We start from the raw sequence: 17955 nt of genomic DNA on the forward strand, positions 1-17955 counted from the left end.
ACTGGCTCAAAATTGGGCAAAGAGTACATCAAGGCTGTATATTATCACCTTGCTTATTTAACTTCTATGCAGAGTACATCATGTGAAATGCCGGGCTGGATGAATCACAAGCTGGAATCAAGAGTGCTGGGAGAAAAGTCAACAATTTCAGATATGCAGATGATACCATCCTAATGACAGAAAGTGAAGAGGAACTAAAGAGCTGGATGACAGTGAAAGAGGAGAGTTAAAAACTGGCATAAAACTCAACATTCAGAAACTAAGATCATGACATCCAGTCCCATCACTTCATGGCAAATAGATTGGGAAAAAGTAGAAAGACTGAGAGACTTTATTTTCTTGTACTCCAAAATCACTGTGGACAGTGACTGAAGCCATGAAATAAAGACACTTGCTCCTTTGAAGGAAAGCTATAACAAACCTAGACAGAGTATTAAAAAGGAGAGATATCACTTTGCCAAGAAAGATTCATATAGTCAAAACTATGGTTTTTCCAGTAGTCACGTACGAATGTGAGAGTTAGATCATAAAGAAAGCCAAGCACTGAAGAATTGATGCTTTTAAATTGTGGTGCTTGGGAAGACTCTTGAGAGGCTCTTGGACAGCAAGAAGATCAAACCAGTCAATCCTAAAGGAAATCAATCCTGACTATTCACTGGAAGGGCTGATGCTGAAGCTGAAGCTCCAATACTTTGGCCACCTGACACAAAGAGCCAACTCATTGGAAAAGGCCCTGCTGCTGGGAAAGACTGAAGGGAGCAGGAGAAGGGGATGACAGAGGACACAGTGGTTGGAGGGCATCACCAGTTCAATGGACATGAGTTTGAGCAAACTTCAGGAGACAGTGAAGGACAGGGAAGTCCAGCATACTACAGTCCATGGAATCACAAAAAGTCAGACGTGACTTAATGACTGAACAACCACAAAGGTCACACAAATGGTAAACGGGAGAGCCAGGATTTGAAACCAGCTCTAAGTGACTGCAAAGACAGGGTCCTTGAAACTTTGGTACGTATAAGTTAAATATATTCTGTAAGCTCCCACTGCTAACTAAGTGAATATGTTTTATAATACTAAATCCTCTGTAACATTAGGAAAGACATCTAAATTTTCTGAACCTTAGCTTCCTCCTCTGCAAAACAGTGTAAGTATTAATAGTACTTAGCACAGTGGCTGGAACATTAAGACCAATCAACCCATATTTGTTTTCTAAAATCAGTATTTTTAAAGCACTTTCAGAATAACATTGAAAAGACAAGAATCATTGTCTCCATTTTGCAGGTCCATATAGTCAAAGCTGTGGTTTTTCCAGTAGTCATAGATGTCAGAGCTGGATCATAAAGAAAGCTGAGAGCCGAAGAATTGATGCTTTTGAACTCTGTTGCTGGAGAAGACTCTTGAGAGTCCCTTGGACAGCAAGGAGATCAAACCAGTCAATCCTAAAGGAAATGAACACTGAATATTCATTGGAAGGACTGGTGCTGAAGCTGAAGCTCCAATATTTTGGCCACTTGATGAGAAGAGCAGACTCACTGGAAAAGATCCTGATGCTGGGAAAGACTGAAGGCAGGAGGAGAAGGGGACGACAGAGGATGAGATGGTTGGATGGCATCATGGACTCAGTGGGATGAGTTTGAGCAAAATCAGGGAAATAGTGAAGGACAGGGAAGCCTGGCGTGTTGCACTTCATGGGGTCACAAAGAATCAGATATGACTTAGAACAACAACAACATACACTGATACCAATATCATAAAACGTGAGAGAAGCATATTCAATAACAGCATAATAAATAACACCGTATTTATTGATGTGATGAAAAACTGTGTTGTTTCCATTCAAAAGAACTAATTTTGCCTTGAAGTTATGATGTTAAGATCAGCTATCATGGAGAAAATATCCAATTTCATGAATAAAGATAGATTTGGAAATTTTTAATAACAGAAATATTCTTTTTGGAGAGTGGTTTCAAAGCAGTATTTTTTCAAATCTCAGGCAATAAATGAATAAACTCTCTCTTGAGATCCTTACCAGGTCCATGATTCTATAAAATAGGGAACTAAGTGATACAAACCTCTTGTGTAAAGAAGCCCACACATAATACATACTTGTAAAGTACTGGGGAAACATGACTGATGTTGACAATGGGAATGGACGTCCAGCAACCTCAGTAGTCAAGCCACCCTACAGTGACTAGAACTCTTAGGGAAGACCTCTCATTTCCACAAGAACTGAAAGGCCAGCACTCTCTTCCGAGGAACTGTCTGCAGCTTTTCTTTAAAGAACTAAATGCTTGTATGCATGTGTGTGCAATTAAGAGGTAGCCTTGGTTTCTATTTTGGAGGGCATGACGCAACTACCCAGAGTTTTAACATAAGTAAAACTGTAAGTTCATGACTGGGGGTAAAGCTACACAATAGTATCATTCAAGATAAAATCAGTGACCCCATTTAGGTAGTGAAAGCCACAATCTACAGTCCCTTTCAATATTTCACATGAGGGGCTTTGGTGTGGTATGGTGAAGGCATTCTCTGATCAAAAAATGCAGTTACCCTGACAACAAGTAACCGCTGGGATTCTGCATTCTAATCTAACATAACCAGACTATGGATTTAAAGTTCAGCCGGCAGCTGCTAGCCGGCTGTAGCCCAGACAGATGTTGGCTGGAGCATCGAGGATTATTTGCCACATGTGGGACCAGATGGAAACTTCTGCACAGACCAACTTCAAAACTTTACTGCTGAAGCAAGAATCCTATTTTTCAGCTAATGATTGTTTTTTGCCATGGGCCTAAATAGTCATATTTTGAGATTAACTCAGCAAAAGTGCTTGTCCATGTTTATTTTTAAAATATACTTCTTCCTTGGGGAAAAGCATATAAACGGGAAAAGTACCAGCAATGAGCAACTTACTTCTCTGGGCTTCAGTTTCCTCATCTGTAAAATGAGGATAATAATACTACCTATTTCCTAGGCTGTTTTATGAGGATTGGTGACTCACAGAATGTATGATGTTTTCAGTAAGTGTCTTCCGTCTAATTTTATATTGGCGCTTAAGCACATAAACCAGAGGTTGTCTCCTGGTCATCCTCATCACACCTGGATTCTTACCTAAGATCCATCTGGTTGTACTCACCCAAGATGATTCTTTCCATATGGCGTGGGACTGTGCCCAGACCTTCACTCCTTTCTTTTCACCTTGACTGCCTGTACTATGTCGTTAGACAGCAATGTTCACTTGCCAGCTTTAGGGTTTCTCTCTCATTCATATGTGCGTCTCTTCTCCCCATCTAGACTAGATCATTGGGGTGAAAGGCCATGTCTTATATCACCTTGTATTTGACAAAAGACATAGCTTGTCCGAAGTGGGTACTCACTAAACACTCACTGATAATTCTTTGAGATTTACAGGATAGTTTGAAGGACTACTTCTCACTGATTAAGCATATAGTGTATTAAGTACACACCTGATTTCTGAAATATGCCACGAACAAAGTACCTCTTCTATATTCGTAAGACTTCCTCACATTAAGTGAAAGGCTGAGAGGCTTTTGGTAGCATTTATGTACTTATTAAGTTATTTACATGGTCTGGACTTCAGTTAATATTTATGATTCCACACAGAGCAATTCAGTGAGATTACACGGATGAAAAGATATCTCTTTGTTGGTAATGGAATGCATTCAAAAGTCAGCAAGGTGGCCTTCCGTATACAGTTTCTAAAATGGATCCATTACATTATAAACGTTAATGTACAGAGTTAACTTGATGTATATGTTTCACTAGAACATAAACCTTTTCCCTTCATAGAAGAAAGTATCCCTTATATCTGAATTAGTTCGTTGAAATTTTATAATGAAAGTCAGCTGTGGTTCCAGGAAACAGCTGGTGTTTTCGCCTCTCCACTTCCACAAAGAAATATGCAATGCATCAGGAGCAAACTATCTCAAAACCATAAATTGCTTAAGTCTTCTTCATGTGCAGACAACAGTGCATTTCAATGGGAGACATTTGATGTGTGTTCAATTTTTACAACAGTTGTTAATTAAAACAGTATATAACTATAAAAATATGCATGGATGCTATGTAATATGAAGAGCACTTTACTAGGTGCTATAAAATATAATTTAAATATGGTCTTCTGGGAAATTTTAATAAATATAAAACACTGGTTCTCAACCATGGGGTTTGTTTGAAGATCATCGGGGAACTTGTACAAATGACAGCAACATAAAAGTCTGGACTCTATCCCTAAAGATTCTATCCAGATGGTTCTAATGTGTACCCTAGGTTATGAATCTAGAAAAACAAAAACAATTATGCAATGAAGCAAGACTCAACCATAACTTTTTTTGATATATGAGCATAATATTCTTCTTCATAAAATATATATATTATTAAAATCAGGTATATTCTGAATTTTTTGACATAAAAATACATTCATTTCTAATGTAGTGAAAGGTTTGATAACGATCCACAACAGTGCAATCTTTTATCACTTGATCAGGATTGTATAAAACTATTCTTTAATTTGAGTTTATAAACTTTGAATAGTAAATAACTCTTATTTAAACTGATTTTCTAGCACATACATAATTTTTTCTGTTGTAATGTGTTCAGTCACTCAGTCATGTCTGACTCTTTGCAACCCCATGGACCATAGCCCATCAAGCTCCTCTGTCCATGGGACTTTATAGGCGATAATAGTGGAGTGGGTTGCCATTTCCTTCTCCAGAGGGTCTTCCTGCTCTAGGGACAGAACCTGTGTCTCTTGCATCTCCTGCATTGGCAGGCAGATTCTTTACGACTAGTGCCATTTTACTAAAAGCTCCATTCATAAAAACTGTAAGAAATTTCAGTGTTGCATTAAAAAGGATGTCATCAATGGATGACATCCTGTTTTGATATGTATACAATTTCCTTACATTGAAAACAGACATCAAAGCAAAATTGGTGTGTTATATCCCATGGAAATATACACAAATTATCTTCACTCCTTTTGTAATTTTTAGCATAACTTTTTATTACAGTTTATCTTACAAACTTTATGAATGTATCCATTTATTTGATACATTTCCAGTTTTTTCAATTTCAATATTTAACTAGCCATAGAATTTTAAGGGTTCAAGATCACTTAGGACAATCTCTCAGTTATATGGATTTATAGCCTTTGAGTTGTGTTGTTGACATGAACTCTATCTTTTGAGAAGCACTGTGATGCAGACACATGACTGATCAGCTGACCAATGTTTACTGCAGGATTAGAACCCACACTCAGACTGATTCTTAAGTCATTCAGAGAGACCAACATTTCTAGACCTCTCTCCAACAACAGGGCTCTTCTTGCTTTTAGGGTCCTTGCTCTCTAGGCATTTTGCCATACATTTAACTTCCAGATGAAAATGTTGGTATTTTTTTCTCACAAGTCTCTTTTTATACAGTGAAAGAGAATAAAATAAGTCATTACCATTTTTTTCACTTAATTCCAAAGAGGACTGTAACTCAGCTTATACAGAAGGCTATGGGCTTGTTTCCAATTATCCTTATGCTACAAGACAGGTAGCATTTCTTCCCGCTGAAATAATTTCCAGTTCCTTTCTCCCTAACATCATCTCAGAGATCTAACATTCTGTGCCTTATTGTACTCACGAGCATAATCCTTCACCTAGTCAACCTAACGCAAATCTTTTCTAACTCAGTTCCCAGGACCTTTATACTGATATTTATGGAAGGTTCTGTCTAGGAACAGATCTTATAGGATACAAAAGTATCCTCAGCCTGGATACTGAGAAGCTTATTCAAATTAAGTTCCATTGGCATATATCACCTAGAAAGGCCTGGGCTAGTAGTATTTATGTTTCATTGGCATATGCATGCATGTGTGCTCAGTCACTCAGTCATGTCCAACTCCTTAAGATGCTATGGACTGCAGCCCATCAGGCTCCTCTGTCCATGGGAATTCTCCAGGCAAGAATACTGGAGTGGGTGCCATGACCTCCTCCAGGGGATCTTCCCGACCCAGGGATTGAACCTGGGTCTCCGGCATTGCAGGGGGATTCTTTACCGCTGAGCACTGGGGAGGCTCCCATTGGCATAGATCACCCAGAAAAACCATAATGCCTGGGCTAGTAGTATTGTAGAGAGAAAGATCTACTAGCTTTGCTATGAAGACCTGTGTTTAATCTTGCCTCTGTTTCATAGACCTTGTGTAATGTTAAGCAAGTTCTTTATGCATGCCATGCCTCACTGTGTTCATCTGGAAAGTGGTGTTAAAGGGAGGCTGTGAAAATCCAACAAGATAATATATCTCAAGTAGCAAAAAATATCTTACTTACGTACTTCTTTGTATATAAGTAAAGTCATTCATATATTAATATTTCCACATTTCTTAATCTTATTGTGCCATCAACAGCTAGAATCCAATCTAAATATTTTAGTACTTCATTTTTTAAAAAATTTCTATTTATTTATTGCTAAGGCTGCATGGATCTTAGTTCCCCTGACCAGGGATGGAACCTGTGCCCCTGCAGTGAAAGCACAGAGTCCTAATGACTGAACCACCAGGGAATTCCTTCTTAATACTATTTCAAAAGAAATGCTGTTAATTAAAATATTTACCAACATTTATAGCCAATAATTATCAATAAATGAGCTAATGCTTTTCAATTCTGCAATCCAAACTTTTGGACTATTTTTTAAAAAAAAATATAGTAGATTGGGTGTGGAGTTGGGTGGCAGAAGAGCAACAAAGAAGAATAACTATCTTTTTATGTCTGTGGAAAATTTTTAAGGTCATAGAGTGGAAAGTTGATGGGCGATCTAAGAATGTAAAAGAATATTTCCCAGAGGTTAGTCACCAGCTGGTTTTTATCCTTAGTAAGACAAGAACAGGAGGAAATTAGCTTAGATTTCATTTGGTTTAGAATAATGGAAGCAAGCTATGAAATCTAATTCCCAAGGAATCTTTTCGTCAAAATAAAATAGAGACTTACTGCCTACCATGATTTCAGGGCAATCCTGACTTTAAGTATGAGAAAATACTAGATGAATTTATAGTCATCCATCTCTATAATCCCCATCAAGAGAAGAAAACAAGCAATTATGAGTCGATTATGGAACAGGTGTTTTCACTTGTAATCATTTCATCTTTACTGGAAATTATTTTTCCTGCCTCACAACTGAAGATGCACACAGAGTTTAGTTTGCCCGGATCACTCAGTTAATGAAAAACTGAATTAGAACACAACCCTTACCTATCTCCAGAGTCCATCGTGGGCGCTGTGCCAACCTATGAGCCTTCCTCACCCTGCCATTCTTAATTTCAATCCTTATTATTTTTAAAAGGACATTATTCCCAATATGTAGATTTATTTCATTGTTTATTTATTTAAATTATTTTATTTGGATTATTTCCAAGATTCAGAGGTATCTGAAAACCAAAGTAAACTGGGAATACAGCTAGTATTTACTGAGCTACCTAATATATGCCAAACACGTAAGAACTCTACACATAATGTCTCATTTGGTAATGACAGCTACCATTTGAGACAAGTACTATTGTTATCCTCTTTATAGATGGAAACCTAAGCCTCAGAATATATGCTAAGAGTTAGAGATATGGATGGACTTTGAGATTGTTATACTGAGAGAAGTCAGTCAGAAAGAGAAAAACAAATATCATATATTAGTGTATATATGTAGAATCTAGAAAAATGGTATAGATGATCTCATTTGCAAAGCAGAAATAGAGACACAGATGAAGAGAACAAGCGTATGAACACTAAGGGGTGGGAGGGAAAGGGGTGGGATGAATTGGGAGGTTGGGATTGACATATACACACTACTGCTATTATCTATAAAATAGACAACTAATGAGAACCTACTGAATAGCTCAGGGAACTCAGTGCTCTATGGTGACTTAAATGGAAAGGAAATCCCAAATAGAGGGGATATATATATATAAAGCTGATTAACTTTGCTATACGGTAGAAACTAACACAACATTGTAAAGCAACTGTACTCCAATAAAAATTAATTAAAAAAAAAAATAAGAGAGCCCATGACCAAGGGACTAAAGAAGGAGACTTTTAACTTTAAGAAGGAGGACTTTTAACATCAAAGGAGGCAATGGGGTCCTAAGCATTTTCACCCTGGAGCACCTGCTCAGGGATGGTGAGAATCAGGCGTAACAGGAAGTCACACCACAGGGCATCCAAACCCCCACACAGATTTCAGTTTTAGTTTTCAGCAAGTCATAGATACTTAGAAGTAAAAAAGAACCAATTGAAATCATCTGGTCCAATCCCTTTATCTTATAGACAAGGAATTTGAGGATCAGGGCGAGGTTAAGTACTTTCTCTAGGGTCAGAAAGCTAATTAGTGACAGAGTTAGCAATAAATCACTTCCATGAAAAGACATGCTTTCAAAGTGAATTCAATTACCTCCACTCTAGTGGCTATTAAGAACACCCATGTAGCTAGACAATCTCCAGTGTTTTTGTAGTCTATGTAACCCAAGAGGATCTAGAAAGAACTTGGCAACACTGAGAATCTAAGTCAACAATCTTTAAAATGTGCTACTTTGAGTCAATTCATTATTGTTAGGGGCGGTGCTCCTACCAACTTCTGTTCCAAGTTATAGTTTCAGACTGTTACAGTAAACACCCAAGTACTTTCAACTCTTCTCTGGTAGATAAAAGATATATAACATTTCAGGTATATTTGGATATAAAGGTAAAATTATTTTGGTATTTGTAAATTTTGGATGACAAAATCCCAAAGAAGAGGATTCTTATGATTTTACCACATGATCTTTTTTTCCCAGAAGGTCAAAAATCATCTGTCTTGTCAATCGTGATAAAATTCACAGATGTCAATGGTAATACACTGATGTTAAGAAAAGTGAAAGGAAAGTGAAAGCGAAGTCACTCAGTCATGTCCGACTCTTTGCGACCCCATGGACTGTAACCCACCAGACTCCTCCGTCCAGGGGATTTTACAGGCAAGATACTGGAGTGGGTTGCCATTTCCTTCTCCAGGAGATCATCCCAACCCAAGGATTGAACCCCGGTCTCCTGCATTGTAGGCAGACGCTTTACCGTTTGAGCCAAATAACCAAATACAGTGTTGCAAACTATTTAAGAGGAATGCAAAGTATTTTTACACAAAGCATACTTTTAAAATTAATTTTTTTCAACATACTAAATAAATCTATCTGAAAAGCCAAAGCTTGCCTTTAGGAAATATGGTTAAATTAGTAAAAGATAAAGGGGAAACAGAAAACCTGAACAAGTACTATGGAGTTGGAATGAAAATGGATGAAAATACAAACAATTGTTCGGTCAATGGTCAATAATAAATACCTACTAGTCTGCCACAGAATAAAGTGAAACAGAAGGTAAACACACAGTGAAAGAATGAGAACTAAAGCATGGAGTCCGTGTAAAAGCATCCTGATGACAAACCAAAATGCTATTTCTATCAGGGGGAAAAATCATACCAGTTAAAATATATTTTGAAATATCATTTCAGGGGGAACAAAAGGAAGTAGACTGAGAAGAAAGCACTCTAACAGTTGTCAAATTATGTAGTTTGACACTGAGAATTCCCACATTTTACTAAATTTAGCTTTGAAGTCTTACACATTTTCAGAAATAGAGACACATGTTTCAGAATGTGTTAATGCTAAATTTTCCATTTGATGGTGTCCTTTCATTTAAGAAGAAGGAATGAATGTGATGGTGAAAATGGGCAGCAGTGTTCATTTAATATCGTGTATAAAGTCACGGTTTCATGCTGTGTGTGTAGCATAGGAAAATTGATTTTTGAGTGACATTTCATGGGTATACAGTACTCTGGGTTCAAGGACATTTCATGGGTATTCAGTGTCAATCGTACTTAGATTTCCTTATCCCAGGAAACATTCCCCCAAATTAAACCACACAGATTTATGAATGCCACCAACGGAAAAGAGCAGCAGCTTCTAATTTAATGGCAATAAAAGATATGCTGTCCAGTAGCAAGTAGAAAGCATAGGATTTCCCTCCTTGTGTCTACCGCTGAAGAAGAGAGAGATAAGAGTGCTTTTTTCACTCAATTTCAATTTTTCCAGAGCAGAAAGTTCTGAGTGGCCTGCCTAAATGAAATAAGTGACAATCCAGGTTTTATTTAGAATTCTGTCTGGAAAAGGTTGGCTGGTTTGGAATCCCACAGGAACCCAGAAACCTAACAAGATGTTCAACAGATTAGCAACTGTGTATCACTAGTGATCAACATAATTTTATTTAGCTACTTTATTTAACAAATGCTGTGTGCCAGGCACTGTTCTAAATTACAAATATTAAACTCCTTTGATTAATGGTCATAACAGCTCTCTTAGAGAACTAGTATGTCCATTTCTCCAGATGAGAAAACTGAGGTACAGGACAGTAAATAATTTGCCCATGATCACACAACTAGTAAAAGAAATCCTCTCTTAAAACTCAGCAATAGTCAACCTTCTAGCATGACGCTCTTCCTTTTCTGGGCCGTCAGACAAAAATAGCAGTTTTCAATGAAAAGTTGTTTGGAGAGCAAAACTGAAAATACATAGACTGATAATAGAAATTGAATTTATTAAGAGTCCTCTGTATTGGATACTGTAGCAAGTGCTAATAAAATTTTTTAAGCCTGTCATTTAATCTTTATTCTAAACAATACCATTAGGAAAGCACTATTTCTATTTAAATCGTGAAACTGAGTTTTACGTACCTGATGAATAACTTTCCTGCTGTTCAATGACTAATGGAAAGAAGGATTCAAATCTGGCCCATCCAAATGCAGAACCCACCTACTGCCTTCCTACTAGGGAGACATCTCCTTTAAGGGGAGATGACTAAGGATGATGATTCAACCTGGATGTTTTTCTTTTTCCTCCTCTTTAACACAATAAACCATCAACAACTATTTATTAAATTGATTAAGACATCAGATTTAAACAGATGAATGAGGAGTTTAGTTTATGGGGAGAATCCACTGACACGAAAAGCTCCTCAAAAAAACTGATAGCCCCAGCATCTAGCAGAGTATATCCAATTATTAATTGTGATAATGATATTATACCGACTAAAGAGAGTAGAGGCAGGATGAGGAGGGGACAACAAGAGGATGAGATTGTTGGATGGCATCACCGACTCAATGGACATGTTTGAGCAAGCTCCGGGAGTGGGAGATAGTGAAGGACAGGGAAGCCTGACATGATGCATCCGTGGGGTCGCAGAGTTGAACATGACTGACCGACTGAACAACAACAAAAGACAATGGAAAGAATCACTTCCTCTAAAAAATTTTAAATATGGGGTAATGTCACCTATTTGGCAAAGCTCAAATAGGGTCATGCTTAAATATGAAGAGATGAGCTGGAGGGTGAATCTCAAGAAGGAATCACAGAGATGATCTCCTATGAGAAGTGTGGTTTTAATATAATTTACCAAGAATTTTTTTTTCACAATCTCTGTATATGCATCAGACAACATCAACATTTTCAAGTCATAATTTTCAACTTTGTTTGCTATCATCAAAATATAAATCAGTAAAATGGAATCACAAGTGAACTGGAACCATCAATAATTTATATCATAACCCAATCTTTCCTGTAGATTGTTATTTTCCTTTCTTATTTTATAATTTTACAAATAACTTACCTTATTATTTCATACTTTTAGTAGCAAATAATTTTTTGTGTGTGTTGTTCAGTCGCTAAGTCATGTCCGACTCTTTGTGACCCTATGGACTATAGCCGACCAGGCTCCTCTGTCCATGAGATTTTCCGGCAAGAATACTGGAATGAGTTGCCATTTCCTCCTGAAGGGGATCTTCCCAACCCAGGGATCAAACATGCATCTGCTGCATTGGCAGGCAGACTTTTTACCACTAAGGCAACAAGGGAGCCCCATTCATGAGAAGTAATTGAGTTTAAATTTTAGTCACCAACTTTCTGCCCTGCAACCACAAAAGTTTGTATAAGCTCTGCTCACCAATCTGCTACCCTCCCTCACTCAAAACCCCTCTTGTTCAGGGTAAAGAATTTTTGTCCTCTTACAGATCTTCAAACATGAAAAAAAAAAAAAGATTTCCAAAGTCTTTCAAGTCACTGAGATTCCTCTTTATACTTTTGAAACAGCAATGTGAACCCAAAAGTACTTAATTCTAAGCATATCCTTAGATAATAGATGCACACATATCTGAGCATTACTATAATATGCTTGTAATGGGAAAACTAAGAATTCTCAGATGAAGTACCAAGCAAATACCCTACACAGAGGGTCAGAACATATACTGCCATCCCTTAAGTGTAGACAGTTGTTTTTATTTCATTCAACTTAATTACTAGCATTAAAAAAACAAGAAAAAAAATGCATTTATGTAAGTGGTTAAGAACTTCACATCCTATCAATTAACATTTGCTGAAAAATGAATCAAGGACCTGTTTTGTGAAACATGTGCTTAACCAATAGTTTTATACTTGACCTTTAAGCCAGGTTCCAGTTCAATTTTCTAGAGTGACACACAGCATGCATAACATTCTCTTTTCTGAGAAAGGCTTTTCATTGGTTTAAGGGAAGGACTCAGGCACTATTAATATTAAGCATATAAGACTAGAATCTGCATTCTCCTTTCACAAGCAAAAAACAGAAACTAACACTGCATGGAGGTGAATGACTCATCCACAGTCACACTGTTGGTAAATTTGATGGTAAAAATATCCTACAAATATTTAGGACTACTTATTTAATTCAATAATCATTCTCCAACCTACTCCTCTTGCCTCTCTAAGTAGTTATGAGTCATTCTATAAACAAAAGGCAGATTTGTGCCACTGGAGAAATATATTAGAAATTAACAAATTTAAATCACTTTATAGAACGTGCTCAATGTTTCCATCTCTGCCAGAATGCTTTGAGGTTGGCAGGAAAAATGGAATGACTGACTGCCTTTTCACGGATGAGGAAACAAGGACAGGCAGCATTATTACCCCAGAGTGACTTACTTGAGACTACATAAAGAGACCATATAAGAGCTCTTTAAACCTGCATGTTTCCTTCTAGATTCTAGAATCTAGAAGCTTCTCCCTTTCTTGTATCTACACTGCTTTACCACATAGTCTCAGTTCAGTTCAGTCGCTCAGTTGTGTCCAACTCTGCGACCCCATGAATTGCAGCACGCCAGGCCTCCCTGTGCATCACCAACTCCCGGAGTTCACATAGTCTAGGGGACGACAAAATGTCAGCAGTAGCTGGCCTTCTGACTGTCTGCAGTATTTTGTGTACATTATGTAATTCTATCTTATTCCTTCTTGTGTCTTGTCCACATCTCCCACAATCTCACTGTAGGTTCTTTGAGAGCATGGATCATATATTCAACCTCTATGGAATTTCCCAACAATTCCTAGCACAGAGCCAAGGACCTCTAAGTTTTTAAAAATACCTATTCATTCACTAACTAGATGTAAGTTTTGGGAGACCTATCCCTGAAGGAAGTGAGAATTAGATAAGAATTAGATGCCACAGGCAAATTAGCTTTATTACCCAATTCTGTGTTTTTCAATACTGTAGAAATTCACTACAATTTTCTCATTTTCCTATTTTCAAAAAAAATACTGTAACAATTACTTTTATGAAAATATGCAGTATTTTCTTTTTTATTTTATTTTATTTTTAAACTTTACATAATTGTATTAGTTTTGCCAAATATCACTGAAGCAGATATTATGAAACAATATTTGTGGGAAATGTAAACTTCCTGGATAGAATTTATTGATATACAAATATATTATTTTAAATTGTAATTCCAAAAATTCTAATTGTTGAACTGTTACCTCAGAAATAACCAGAGGTGTACAAATGCATCCCAAAACTTTAACCTTTAAGCATATAAAATTAGGAGACAAAACATAAAATACTAGCTACAACCCAAGTTTCTTGCTAAATTCAGTGACTTTTAGGACAGGGGGTGATTCAGATAAGCTGATTTCTTGCTCTCTAAGTAACTTTTGAATAACTGAAAATCATTTCTATAAATTTATTATTTTCATTTTAAGAACAATTTCTCCTCCATTCATACAAATTAAGTTTAGCTTGTGAGTGAATCACATACCTTTATGACATGATGCTTTTCCTGGAGCATAGGAATCTTAAACATTTGGCACCAGTATGTTGTACCTTTGTTTGGGATGGAAACCTATCTTAAAAATAAATAAATAAAAAGGAGAAGGGGACAAAAGTCATATTGGCTTGACATTCTATTAAAAACAATAATTTAAGTAAAAAAATGAAACACAACTATTATACGGTTTCAATAAACCCATCCCTAGAATCATAAAAACCTGAAAACAAAAAAACTTACGTCTTGATTGACCAGGTCAAAGTATGGTATGGCTGTAGACAACATACTGGTTTTCTCAGGATTCAGTAACCGCAGACTCTTGGTACCACGATTGGATTCATGGTACTTGGGACCTGCTTCTCCCACATCTTCATGGTGGTAGGCCCAGATCACCCTTACTGTGCTCTCCTGGTGAACAGAAATGGGTAGGGTTATGTCTCATGACAGCACTTTCCTTACCATTGAATTGAGTTTAATGAATGCTACCTAAAGCAGGATACAGAAGCAAAGAAAAGAGCATGACATTCAGGGTCTCAATATGGTCTCTCACTTAATTGTGTTAATTTGATTAAGTCTTAAAAATCCAAATAGATGAGTTCCTTTTTGAAAGAAATCATCTCTTCAAGATAAAATATTCCAAAACATATTTTGGAAGATATTATGCAAGATATATGTTTTATATATGTTATATGATATATATGTTACATTTGCAAGATAATATGTTCCAAAACATTGGGTTGGTCAAAAAATTTGTTTGGGTTTATAGTAAATTGTTAACAGAAAAACCCAGGTGAACTTTGTGGTCAACCCAATAGAATGAAGGACAAGTGACTTAGTAGTTATCCTTTCATGCTGATAGCAACAGTAAATCATTGTCATGCAAAAACTCCAAACACTGAAAACAAACTAGTAGTTACCAGGTAATTACTCTTGTTAAGTAGCAGGAGTTTAGGATAATTAAAACCTGTTTCAATGCTATGGAACATTTTAAAGAAAACAAATAAATATAATGAAAGTTAAAATGACTTCCCAGGTCAGGATTTTAATTTTCACAATAGATTTTTCCTAGACTCTAGCCCAGTCACATGTATGAATTTAGAGAAAGTGGAAATGCAAGAGGAACTTCTGATTCTGGGTTGTTTGTTATCGTAGAATCTAGGTGTAATCATTTCATGAACTCTGGGAATTTTCAAGGGACTGAGGCATTCCAACTAGGAAAAGTGCTGTCAGGTGAAACTGGTTGCCCAAAGGGTGGTGGGGCAGCGGGGAGGGTGTGCTGGGATATAAAAAAATAGTTTAGTACCCCACACATAAAGATGCCTTTGTCAGATCTTTATAATGAGAACATTGCAAATAAATAACATGGTAACGATAACCTTATATGAGACAGCAAAAGAGACACAGAGGTATAGAACAGTCTTTTGGACTTTGTGGGAGAGGGCGAGGGTGGGATGATTGGGGAGAATGGCATTGAAACATGTATATTATCATACGTGAAATGAATCGCCCGTCCAGGTTTGATGCATGATACAGGATGCTCGGGGCTGGTGCACTGGGATGACCCAGAGGGATGGTATGGGGATGGAGGTGGGAGGGGGTTCAGAATGGGGAACACGTGTATACCTGTGGCAGATTCATGTCGATGTATGGCAAAACCAATACAATATTGTAAAGTAATTAGCCTCCAATTAAAATAAATAAATTTATTTTAAAAAAAGAAAATAAACAACAAAACAAAAGCTATTCATTTTAAAAGTTATATTATTTCTTAAAAAGTCAAATGACTATAATTATTATTACAGTTAAAGTATAAGAGCACTGTATATTACATAAAAGTGGTCCTTGTTGTTGTACACATTTTTCTTCCTCTTTTACTCTTTATGCAGAATGTTAATCAAAACTGCCTCAGATTTTTACATTTCCATTTTTAAAGTTATGAATTACAATTTAAAAAAAAAGGTAATCTTGTTGGTCTATACAAAATGAAATTGGTTTCAGAAATTCATGGAAAGTTTCAAAGTACCACATGAATTATAGATCCTCTAAATATTTAATTTGCATATGCACAAAGATGTTAATTTTTGCATGATGCCTGACAATAACAAATCTTGTATAACATGTTGACAGGCAATTTTCATCAGTCTACTATTCATCTTGACTTCAGAAATTCACAAAAGTGAATCAGTAACAATTCAGATGAATTATAGCCTAGTATTTAGTATCATAATTCTCTCTTATGTAATATGATTTCTTCCAACCTTTATCAATTGCTTATTTTCAAACTTTATAAAGAAGCTACAATCTTTTATAGATAAAATCACACATACTTTAAGCAATTCTTCCAAGTTTTAGATTCACACAAAAACTGCCTTTATTGAAGTTTATAGTCATAGGTGGCCCCCCCACCCCAATCCATGGCTTCTAAGGAGAATTCAAAAATATTCCCAAAAGATTATGTGACTTTGTTGCTAAGGGTTATTTTTAAATACTTGTTCTTTTTTATTCTGCAAAGTATTTCCCAACTGTAAATGTACAATCTGTTCATGCATGCATTTACTGATAGACTTCTTACCGATATACTCTTGTCATTTATGTCACACGTATGCAGTTCTCTGGTAAATTCAATTACTGTGTGTGTACTATTTTCCATGGCATATTCTAGGTGGTAATCTTGCTGAGCATCTTTTCTCAATTCTCTGTTTGCATTTGTAAAATAATCCTGTGGAAAATATGAAAAAGGAAAATCCAGCTATTCTAAATTCAGAGTGAAAAGAATTTAGATTAAGAGCATATACATATAACGTTGAAAAATAATTCTGGTTTGCTCATTACAAAATCCTGTATTTACAGTCATTTTTTAAGTCCTGGGAATTTCCAAGGGGCTGGAGTATTCTCCCTAGGGACAGTTCCCTAGGAAACAAATCCATATTTGAACTTCTGGCCCTTCAGGAAAAGGCAGTGTGGATTTACAACAGAGAGTATTGAAAGAGCTGGAATGAGTAATCACTGAGTACTTTTTCCTCCTTCTACAGATGAAAAGAACTTCAACACAGGGAAATGACTTGCTCCAAAGTGAAATGAATAACTAGTTCATAGTAAAACCAGGACCAGGCCCGGTACCAGCACTTTTTCCACTATCACATTTTACGGTGCTTACCTTCTGCACTTCTAAAAGCAAGGAGACTCAGGCTAAGATTATAGGGTTTTTTAGTATGAGCTTTAATGACATACATTTATTAAAATGAAATGCAGTGGGATAATATGGAAAGAAATTACTCTAGTTGAATTACAAGATACTGAAAAACTAGAGATGTTTTGTTTTGATGGTTCAGCTATAATTCTCATACTAAACTAGTTCAATGGTGTAAGATCACTTCTTAGAAGCACACAGATGCAATGGAAATCGCATAGGCTTTGAATCAGATAATTAGGATCTGAGCCCCCCAGTTCTACTCCAAAAATGTTAACGAATTGTTGAAATCGAACTCGGAACTTTTGTTCTAGCATTAATAAAATTGAGATAGGGACTTCCTTGATGGTCCAGTGGTTAAGACTTCACCTTCCAGTGCAAGGGGTATGGGTTCGATCCCCGGTGGAGGAGCTAAGATCCCTCATGCCTCGTGACCAAATAAAAATAAAACATAAAACAGAAGTAATATTGTAACAAATTCAATAAAGACCTTAAAAATTGTCCACACTAATAAAATCTTTAAAAAAGGAAATAAAATAAAATTGAGATAATACATACTTTTTGTATGAATTTCGAAAGATAAATACATGAAATAGTATATAAGGGAAAAAATGCCAACCATAGTT

General features: G+C 36.4%; 1 protein-coding gene across 2 annotated transcripts in view; it reads right to left on the reverse strand.

Moving 5' to 3' along the window:
* The window catches only part of MOXD1 (monooxygenase DBH like 1), a 97458-nt gene that overhangs the window by 53669 nt on the left and 25834 nt on the right, over positions 1 to 17955 (reverse strand). For both annotated transcript variants that reach the window (XM_027551572.1, XM_027551571.1), the window contains exons 2-4: positions 16712 to 16858; positions 14380 to 14547; positions 14131 to 14214 (exon numbers count right to left, since the gene is read on the reverse strand). In XM_027551572.1, coding sequence (XP_027407373.1) covers positions 14131 to 14214; positions 14380 to 14547; positions 16712 to 16858 — 399 coding nt within the window. The remainder of the gene's footprint in view (positions 1 to 14130; positions 14215 to 14379; positions 14548 to 16711; positions 16859 to 17955) is intronic.

Source organism: Bos indicus x Bos taurus, chromosome 9 (genome assembly GCF_003369695.1).
Source record: "Bos indicus x Bos taurus breed Angus x Brahman F1 hybrid chromosome 9, Bos_hybrid_MaternalHap_v2.0, whole genome shotgun sequence".
Taxonomy (NCBI): domain Eukaryota; kingdom Metazoa; phylum Chordata; class Mammalia; order Artiodactyla; family Bovidae; genus Bos; species Bos indicus x Bos taurus.